Consider the following 11,164-nt stretch of genomic DNA (forward strand, 5'->3'; position numbering starts at 1 on the left):
ATTTTTTTTTTTTTTTTTTTTTTTTTTTTGTTTATTTTATTTTATTATATATATATATATATATATGTATAATTTAAAAAAAATAAAAAATATTATCCATTGTATTTCCTACTTTATATTTTACTTTTTTATAGTATATCAAAAACTATAATTATTAATTATACACATTTTTAAAACTCCTTTTATTGTATTTAGAATACTTTTTGTTAATTTATGATCTTACATTTTCTCTTTTTCTCCCTTTATACATATTTATATATATATATATATATATATATATTTCTCATTCTTATAATATGAGATTTTGTTCTTTTATTTAAACGAATATGTGAAATTATTTATTCATTTACTAATTTGGTCTATAAACTATTAATTAAACTATTCACTTATTTATTATATTTTTTTTTCTTTCTTATTTTAAAAATTGTGTAAGTCTTTGAATGCTTATTTTAAAATATATGAAAATTTTGAGCCAGAATATATATTTATTAAAAATCGTTTGAATTTTTTTTTTTTTTTTTTTTTCATTTTTATAATTCCACGATATATCATTTTAGTAACTCTATTAAATTTTTTTCTTTTTCTTTATTTTTTCATTATTCTACGACGTAATAAAGTTTATATTTTTTTTTTTAATTTTTTTCTTAGAGCCTCAACAATATGAATAATATGATTTCATTTGTATATATTTTTGTAAATATTTAAATACATAATAATTATTTTATAAACTTAATATAGTGCATTTGATAATTTACCATGAGAAATATATAAAGAAATTTGAATATAATGAAAAGAAGAATATTTTTTTTTTTTTAAAATGAAAGCAAAGGTTTTATTAAAAAATAATTATTACCATAAAGTTTTATTGCAACAATTAGCTCATGTTTTATTTAGCTAAGAATTTTTTTAATTTTTTAAGCATGGAATTTTTAATTATTCGGTGAAAAAAAAAAATACCAATTAAAGTAGAAAAATTAGATTATACGTATTTTTCTATTAATTTAAAATCTGTTTTAAATGGTTTGATGAGAAATTATTAAATTTATATAACACTTATATAGGTTTTTTCTCTAATATGACTAATGAATTATCAAAAGAAAATTTCTATTTAAAAAAAGTTTTTAAATGTACAGACAAAAAAATAAAAATATTTAAATCTTATTTAAAAAATAAACTAAAAATTAATTCTTATACACTTGGTGAATTTTCTCTTAAATATGATGAGAAGTTTCAGAAAAAATTTTTATCAAGTATTCTAAAAAATCATGTAATTTCTAAAAAGAAGAAAGATAAGCTATTTATTATAAATGAAATAATCTTAAATAAAGATTTTTTTCAGGATGATTTTTACTTTCAATATTTTCTAAAAAATGTGTTGTTGATGGAAGATTTATTATTAAGAAAACTCGAAAATAATTTAACTGATGATATTTTTTTTAAAGAAAAAGAAAATAATTCAATAACTAATTGGAAGGAGTGCTATAGTGAAATAAAAAAAAAATTAAATGAAAAAGGCCTAGATGAAAAAAGTAAAATTTTCAATAATTCTATTTTATTATTTAATTCAACTAAATATTCTTATGAAGATAAAAATTGTTGTGACTTTTTTTATGGTTTAAAATTATGGGATATTTTCTTTAACTATGTTTCTTTTGATTTTTTAAATTATTTATTGTCTAATACTCTTATTTTTATATCTGATTTCCTTTTTGATAATTCTAATAAAAAATTTTCTCTTCAAAATTCTTTTTTTATAATTGTCAGTCAAATAGAGTTAAAATACAAAGATAGCAAAGAAATTGAAAATAAAAATTTTTCAAAGAAAAAAAAATTATTTTATGACACAAAACAGTTGCAAATAATTTTCCAAAAAAAAAATATAAAAGAAAGCATTGATAAAACAAACAAAGAAGAAGAACGGAATATAAAAAAAGATATTATAATTAAAGAGGAAGAAGGTCAAAATATAAATGTAAATGCAAGAAAAGGTATAAATGAAGATGAACAAAAAAAAAAAAAAAATTGCATTATAAAAGAAGATAAAATTAAATATGAGGTAGATAAAAAGATAAATATAAATGTAAAAAAGGATTTAAGTATAAATAAAAATAAAAAACACAAATGTAATATAAAAGAAAGTTTAATTAAATATGAAAACGATAATAAGACAAATTTATGCTCTTACAAAATCCTTTTAAATAAAAGGAATATTAAAAAAAATCTTAAAGAAACAAATATGCTTCGTAATTGCAAAAAAGAAAAAATAATTTATAGTGCAACTGATAAAAAAGTAAAAAAAAAAAAGCACAAAAGAACAATAGATAAAAAATATAAATATTTATTAAAAAAGAAAAAAAGAGAATATAAAATTAATGATTCTCATACATATGTAAAACTTTTATATTTGCTTCAGTGTAGTGGACGAATATTAAAAAATGAAGTTTTAAAAGAAATTCAAGAAATTCAAATAGAAGCAAATGAATTAAAGAAGAAGAATAATGAAAGTAATGTAATCAAAAAAAAAGAATTAAAAATAAAAAAAAAGAAATATGATGACAAAGAAAAAAAAAAAATTATTTTACCACAGATAAAATTTTTTTATAGTGATAAAAAACAAAATGAAGAATTTTACAAGGATAAAAAATATAATAATAAAAAATATACAAATGATAAAAAGGGGTGGAATAAAATAATAATAAATAGAAACAATATATTACAGCATAATACTACAAATAAATATAAAAATTTTTTATTTAATGAACATATTATCTTTGATAAAATAGAAAAAACATCTTTATTTACTTACCATTTACTGAATTATATTTTTAAATCAGATCAAAAATATTTTTATCATAACAATTTTATAGATGAATATAAGCAAAAAATTTCTAAACAAATTAAATGTTTTACAAAAAAAAATGATATTTCATCCATCATATCAAAAAAAGAAAATATTTTATTAGACATAGAAAAAAAAGATAAAATTCAAAAGCATGGAATAAAGAAAAATGATAAACATGAAAATATATGGTCGCGTTTGAAAAAAACAAAAATACTTAAATATGTGTATACCTATTTTGAAGAATTTATAAATAATGTAAGAAATACAAAGTTTCAAAAAGTATACAATAAATTTTTTCCAAAAAAATATACTATAAATAGAATTGCAAAAATTTTTAAGATAATAAAATTAAATATAATAAAGAAATATCGTATTATAAATATAAGAAAAAATAGAAAGTTTATTAAACAAAAAACTTATGATTTTTTTTTTAAAAATTATGATTTTCTTTCTTTTTCTTTCAAAACATATAAGGTTATTAATTTTATGGTTTATATAACTAAAAAATGTATACCTGTCAAGCTATTAGGAAGAAAGCATAATTTCAAAGTTTTCTTAAAAAATGTCAAAAAGTTTTTATTATTTCATTTTAAGGAGAGTTTTTCAATGGATCAAGTAATGAAGAATATTAAAGTAAAAAACATTTTTCAAAAAGAAATAAATAAGTATAAATATCATAATACAAATGAATACTCAAAAGAATTAAAAAATATAAATAGGTTTCAAAATGTTTTTAAATCTATAGGTAACGAAAATAATTTAAATTATATAAAATATGTAAAATTAAACGGAAAAATCCATTATTATAGAAATTCTACTCCTTTTGATAAATTAAAAAGACAATATTTTAATAAAGTTAAAAAAATTAACACATCAATTCAAAAAAGACATTTAATGAATAGATTAATATATTTTCTATTTAATTATTTTATTATGCCTATAATTAGGAAATTTTTTTTTCTTACTAAATCTGAACAGACGGTTCACAAAACTATATACTTTGATAGGAAACTATGGAATTATTTTACAAAAATTTCCAATTTTTCTTTATATCACCAAAATTTTGGAAGTAAGAAAATAAAAAAAAAAGAAGAAAATACATCAGAATTAAAAAAAAAAAAAAAAAAAGGCAAAAAAGTTATAGTTAATCAAAGAAAGAAAATTAACAAAAATATAAAAAAAGGAGTAAATAATAAAAAAAAAATACAAAAAAGGAAAATAAAATCAATTTATAATATCAGCAAGAGAAACAATAAAATTAAAAGTGAAATATTCAATCAAGTAAATGAAGTAAAAAGAAATCAAACAAATAATAAAAAAAATAATGAAATTAAAGTATTAAACAATTATTCCAAGCAAATAAATGATAAATTACATAAAAGTATTGATAATTTATATAATATGAGAGTGCTTAATAAAAAAAATGTCAGACCATATTTAAATAAATTTTATTATAAAATAAGAAAAAAATACTTTTCATTAAAAAAAAAATATATCATTTATAGGATGAAGTGCAAATTAAAACCCAAATCAAAAAAAGAATTTATAAATTATATTAATTATGCTACTGAAAAGCAACATATTTTGAATTATATTAGTAAATATTTTTTTAAAAATAAAAAAGTAAATTATATTAAAAGATTCATTAAATTAATTAATAGAATAAAAAAAAAGGTTAATAAAAAAGTATTACGAAAAAAGATAATAAAAGAGAAATTGTGTAGTTCCATTATTCTAAGGAAAAAATTAAAAAAAAAAAAAAATATACCTAATACTCATGAGGAACAAAATTATTTTAAAAACCAGAAAATTGTGAACAAAAGAAAAGGTATAGATAAAAGTAATAGAAATGATAAAAAAAAAATTTATATATATAGAATGAAATGTATTATAGAAAAAAGAAACTTTTCGCTTAAATTGAATTCTATTAATAATTTTTTTTCTAAAAAATTAAGAATAAATTGGGTACCTAAAAAAAAAGGGTTAAGACCGTTGATTAATTTATCAACGTTGAATATACCTGAAAGTGTAAAACATAAAATTTTAGAAATTTTAAAAAATAAAAAAAGTAGTGAATTTTATCTTCATAATATTTTAAATTATTTAGAAAAAGATAAAGAAAAAAAAAAAAAAAAAAAAAAATATAATAGAAAGAATTTTAATCCTGTATCTTTAAATAATATTTGTAATTTTTCTTTGAAATGTTTAGGCAATATTAGACATAATAAAAGTTCCTTATTTAAAAATACTATAACAAAAACAAATGAAATAGAAATGAAATTACAAAAATGGTTGAATTATATAAAAAATTATCTTTATCGCAAAAAAAAAACAAAAAAATTTATAAAAAATAAATTAAAAAATAATAAAAGAATTTATGCATATATATGTGTAGGTGATTTTTCTAACTGTTACGAACATATAAATCATAATTACTTATTTAAAATTTTAAAATCATTTTTTGAAGGCATATCAAATTTTGAATTTATATATTTATTTAAAAGATCATTCCGATTATTTAATAAACATTTAAATAATTCATTGTTATCATATTATCCAGTTAATGTAGAAAAATTTGGTATTCATTATATAAATAATCTAAGGGATTTAATTGTAAAATCAAATAAAAATTTGATGCTTAATTTTTTATTAAAGCAATTATTTAAAAATAAATCAATGAATGATTTATATATATTTGCTGATTCATATAAAAGTGTTTTGGTGGAAAAAAGAGATATATTTATGACTATTATAACTGTTATTAGATATTATTATCTTAACATATATTTTAGCATTAAGGAAATAAAATATAAAAAAAAAAATATTTTTTATTTTCAAATTTTTAAAGAAGAAAAAAAAAGATATTTATATTTAAGTTTACGAAACTCAAGAAAATTAGAAAAAATAAAAAAATTCAATATAAATCAATTAGAAAAAGATGATTCTCATGAATCTAATAACAGAATAAATAAGAAATGTGATAATGATACTTTGAGTAAAACTAAAAATTGTGAAGTAATTAGTAGTAATATTATTAATGATGCTTATATAAGCGAAAGTAATAATAAAAATAACGTACATATTGAGAAACATATGAAAAGAGAAATATACAAACAAAAACATAAAGAATTAATTAAATTAGAAAAAAATAATGGTTTAAATAAAATATCATCAGAAAAACATGTCTTAAATTTTTTAGATAAAAAAATTATTAGTAATATAAATGGTTTACCACAAGGATTTAGTTTATCCAATATTTTATGTTCCTTGTATTATGCTTATTTAGATAAAAATGAAGAGTTTCAAAAGTTACTTTATGCAGATAATAAAAACGAGAAATATTCGTTAAAAACAGACGGGGTATCAAAATACTTAAATTTAAATTCTTTATTAATTAGATTCATAGACGATTTTTTATTTATAACCCTCAATAAAAAAAATATTAGAAAATTTAAAAATTTGTTATTAAAAAAAAAAATATGGGGAAGTAATATCAATTCATCTAAGACAAAAATTTTTAAGTTTCCATTGATTTATAAGAATAATTTACTAATTAATAATACTATTAGGAAGCATAAGAAAAATAAAAAAGTAAAGTTAAATACTTTAAAAACTAAGAAAATGGGAGGATTAAAAAAAAAAGATAACACTGATATATGCTATAATAGGTTAAATAGCTTAAAATATAGCATATCATCAAATAATTTATGCAAAAAAAATGTTAATATTTCCGATAATAGGAAATTGAATAATTTTAATAAAGACACTCTAAACAATATAAAGAGCAAATATATAAATACATATAACTGTCTGCATAAAATTCAAAATGTGAAAATGAAAAATATTAAAAAAAAAAAAAAAAAATTAACATCTTTTGAAATTGATAGAGTAATAAAGTTGTTAAAAAAAAAAAAAAAAAAAAATTTTAAAAGAAAAATGCTTCATAATAAAAAACTTAAAATTAATAAGGATATTAGACGATTAAAAAAATTAAAAAATATGATAAAAAATCAAAGAATAGGTTCTGTTGTTTCTTTAGAATGGCTTAATAATTCATATACATTTGATTTATTAAATAATTCTGTTCATAGTACAACATATCCATGGAAAAATAAAAGTGATGCTACTATCAGAAACCATTTACATTTGAACAATATAATTGTTGATAAAAACAATAAAAATACATTTATGAAAAATTTAGTAGAAAATAGAATAGTTAGAAACATTATATCAAAACAAAAGAAATATAAAACATTATATAAAAATAAGCAAAATATATATTTTTGCTATAAAAAAAACTTTATTTTGCTAAAAACATCCATATTAAAATTTATATGTTCTATTAAAACTTTAAAGCATATGTTTAATGCTTTTTATAATTCTAATTATAACACAAAATTTATATTATATTTAATTTCTTATATGAAAAGGTCATTAATCAAAAATAGAAAACTTAAATTTGTCAAGTTATTTTTAATTGAAACAGCTATAGAATCTTTTCAATATGCTAACATTTATATGAGTAATAATTCTCTTTATCCATGTCTGAAACTTCTCAAAAAAATTAAGAACAGGTTGATAAGTAAATGCAAAACAAGATATAAAAAGTATCACTTACGTCAATATCATAATTTATTTAATTTGATTAAAAGAGAGTTGTTTAATTCTTGGCCTTATATGTTCAAAATTAAAGAAATTAATACACATAAAAGTAAAATTTGTCATTAGACCAATGAATACATAATATGATTATTAACATAAGTAATATTAATAAAGATATTATTCATAACTAAAATATTACTTTTAAAGAAATGTTTATTTATAAAAATATTATAATTTAAATAACAAAAAAAAAAAAAAAAAAAAAAATAAAAAATAAAAAATAAATAAATAATTAAAAAAATTATATGTATATATACTTGTAAAAATTTCATTTTTTATAAAATTATCTTAAAAAATATTTCAAATATAAAATTTGATTTTGAAAAAATAAAAATATTATTTTATTTTTTTTTTAAATATATATATATTTTTTTTTCTTTTCTTTTTTGTAAAAAACATAATTTTTTATTTTTTTTAAAAAAACTTATTAATTTATACATCCATATGATTTACATTTTGCTTTAATAAAAAAGTTCATAAATATATATAAAATATAAAAAGTGTTATATATTTGATATTCATGAGAAATTTAAAAATAATTAATAATTAAAGAATATGATAAGTATATATATATATATATTTCTCTTTTTTTTAAAGTCTTGGTTTTGTTTCTAAAGATATATTAGAAATATTTTTGAGTGCTTGTAATTTTCCCTTGTTTCCTATTCTTATATTTATTAATCCCTTTTTATTAATTGGATAAAGGGTATGAGTTATTCCTTTGTAGTAATATGGTTTATAATCATATTGATATGAACTAGGTTCTCCTGAATTTTTATAAACAAGAAATGGATTTGGTTCAACAACTCTTGATGCTCTCCATTTAAATGGTCTAATATTACTGTAATAATTTTGATATTTTCTCCTAATTATACCATGGTATTTTTTAAAAGAAATTTTATTTTGTCTTCTACAAAAATAAACAACATTAGATGGTATTTCTAAAAGTCTTCTATTTACAGTATTCCAATATTTTGGTGCTGGCATTACTTTTTTATGAGGTAAATAATTTCTTGATACTTCTTCAAGTGCTTCACTGAATATTTTACATGTATTTAAATCTTTATCGATAAAAGAAATAGAATTTAAATTATATATAGGAACTGTATTATTCAATTGCAACAATGATTCAATGGATTCTTCAATTAGAATATTGCTAGAAGAATTTGGTGTGTATCCATATATTCCTGATGCTATATTTGGTAAAATAATAGAAGAAACACATAATTCATTTAATTGTCTTAATGCATTTGAAAAAGAATATCTTAACTTATTAGCCGATATATAACAATTTCCTTGCCAAAAATAAGGCATAATTAGAAAAGCCAATAATTTAACTTTATCACTAACATTATGTGGTTTTGTTAGTATTAAATCTCCTGTTTGTAATGTTTTTGAGTTTTCTACTAATTCTTTAAATCCCTTTTCATTATTCATTGTTGTTGAAGTACTTAAATATTCTTCTTTATGTTCATTTAGTATTTCTATTCGTTTTTTTATTAAATTCTTAATAGAAGTAAATATTTCTTTTACTAATTCTCTTCCCCCTTTTTGTAATATATAAGCACCAAATCCACTTAATGGGATGAAATTAGAAACCATTGGTATTAACATACAATCACTTTCCTCTTCAATTATATCATTATGTATTATTTTTATAACTCCAAATTCATTTAGTAACATATTTTTCATTTCATAATGATACTTATTTTTTGTTAAATCTATATTTAATAAATCCTCTTCATCTTTTTCGTCTTCATTACTTTCTCTTTTAAAAAACAAGTCATTTATTTCACTTTTCTTATTCGGAAAAATTTCTTTCATTACACTTCTATTTTTTCCTTCTAGTATATCTAATGACCTAATGTAATCTATGTGATATTTTAAAGCTCGGTCATTTATTAATTTCAATTTTTTATTTAAATATGAACTTCCAAAGTTTCTTTTATCAAATGATAAAATTTTTATCCATTTACTTATTTTCATTATTTTTTAAACGTTATTCTCTTCCTATTTAAAGATCATGTTAATATATTTTAGAAGAAGAATTATATTTTATAAAAACCTACTTATCTATTAAATCCTTTTTCCTTATAAATACATTCTTCCTTTGCTAGGATGTGTCATAAAAAAAAAAAAAAAAAAAAAAAAAAAAAAGAATATAATTATAATAATCTTTCTTATAACCCTTTTTTTTTTTTTTATTTTTTCATTATTTTGTATTTCTTTTTAAAGATATAATTACTGTGTTTTTTAACATTTGAAAAGATTAAAAAAAAAAAAAAAAAAATTGATGTATATGGTTGCTATTGATTTATAGCTTTTTTAACATCACTATTTCTGTGAACATTTTATGAAAATTATTTTGCACATCATAAAATTTTTTTTTTCATTTATTTTTTATTTAAAGTACTCAAAAAATAAGGAAAAAAATTTTTTTTTCAAAAGGATAATAATTACATAAAATTTTTTACTTTTTATAGATTGAAAGATATAATTATAAAGCGTTATAAGAATAAAAAAATAAATTATACTAAAATTTTTCAGTACTTAAAAAAAAAAAAAAGAAGGAAAATAATATATTTAGAAAAAAAAGATAACAAATAAATATTTTAGAAAATATGAAAATAACAATGTTTAAACAATTCTTGGTGTTAAGTAAAACGCATATTTCATTTTTAAAAAATAAACGATAATTTTATCTTATACAATATTATATAGAATATTTAAAAATTTAATAAATTACATATTATACTTTTCTTTTTTTTTCAAATAATTATTCTATTGATCTAACATTTTTCTATATCCATTTAACTCAAATACTTTAATCAAGTCTTTCATTAGATTATTATTTAATCCTTTTATACCATATTTTGAAAAAACTAGTGATAAATCATTTGATAAATTCTCTGCTCCACTTTCAACATCAGTTAAATCGTAGTTAGGGTTAAGATTAGGATTATTTTTAAGTAAATTTCTTAATAATGCTTCATCTGTAAAAAAAAAAAAAAAGAATAATGATATCCATATTAAATAGAAATTACTTTTATAATAAGATATTTAAAAGAAACAATAGTAATGCAAAAAAAAAAAAAAAAAAAATAACCTTCTTTTTTAAAATAAACAGTTTCTTCTGCTGTTCTATTAGTATCTAAAAACTTTACCCCTCCAAAATTTCTTTTACACATAAATTTCATCTTTTTCACGACTTTATCATTTGATTTATTTTTAATAAAAACAACTCTAGTAATTGGAAGTATCATTCTTTAAGTTATATTTTAATATCTTATAAAAATAAAAAAGGAAAAAAGAGTTCTATTTTTTTAATTCAAATATAAAGTTATCTATAATTTTTATTTTTATATAATGTTTAAATAATATTCTATCTTTAGTAAAATGTTCCTATTTCACAAATAAAAAATGTTTTTAAAAAAAATAATTTTAATATATAAATTATAAAAAAGGAATCTATATTTTTTTATATTAAACGAACTATATTTCACTTCATAAGTATATAATTATAATTCTTTTTAATAAAATTAAAAGATATATAATTTTTTTAAAAAGTGATATCAACAATTATAATTTTTTAATTTTATGAATAAATTTTATTTTTTTTTTTTTTTTTTTTTTTTTGAAAAAATTGAATTTAAAAAAAAA

General features: G+C 17.3%; 3 protein-coding genes across 3 annotated transcripts; 1 reads left to right on the forward strand and 2 right to left on the reverse strand.

Annotated features, from left to right (window-relative positions):
- Positions 1–1,075: 1,075 nt before the first annotated feature.
- TERT (telomerase reverse transcriptase, putative) lies at positions 1,076–7,570 on the forward strand (the record flags this gene model as incomplete). The annotated part of the gene is made up of 1 exon (XM_028673929.1): positions 1,076–7,570. The coding sequence occupies one exon, from the start codon at positions 1,076–1,078 to the stop codon at positions 7,568–7,570; it is 6,495 nt and encodes a 2,164-aa protein (XP_028530333.1).
- A 525-nt stretch (positions 7,571–8,095) lies between these two features.
- Positions 8,096–9,490, reverse strand: PGAL8A_00510600 (conserved Plasmodium protein, unknown function; the record flags this gene model as incomplete). The annotated part of the gene is made up of 1 exon (XM_028673930.1): positions 8,096–9,490. One exon carries the CDS (start codon positions 9,488–9,490, stop codon positions 8,096–8,098), a length of 1,395 nt encoding a protein of 464 aa, XP_028530334.1.
- A 795-nt stretch (positions 9,491–10,285) lies between these two features.
- On the reverse strand, positions 10,286–10,767 carry PGAL8A_00510700 (conserved Plasmodium protein, unknown function; the record flags this gene model as incomplete). The annotated part of the gene is made up of 2 exons (XM_028673931.1): positions 10,286–10,497; positions 10,611–10,767. 2 exons carry the CDS (start codon positions 10,765–10,767, stop codon positions 10,286–10,288), a joined length of 369 nt encoding a protein of 122 aa, XP_028530335.1.
- Positions 10,768–11,164: the final 397 nt, after the last annotated feature.

Source organism: Plasmodium gallinaceum, assembly GCF_900005855.1.
Source record: "Plasmodium gallinaceum strain 8A genome assembly, contig: PGAL8A_v1_152, whole genome shotgun sequence".
Lineage (NCBI taxonomy): Eukaryota > Apicomplexa > Aconoidasida > Haemosporida > Plasmodiidae > Plasmodium > Plasmodium gallinaceum.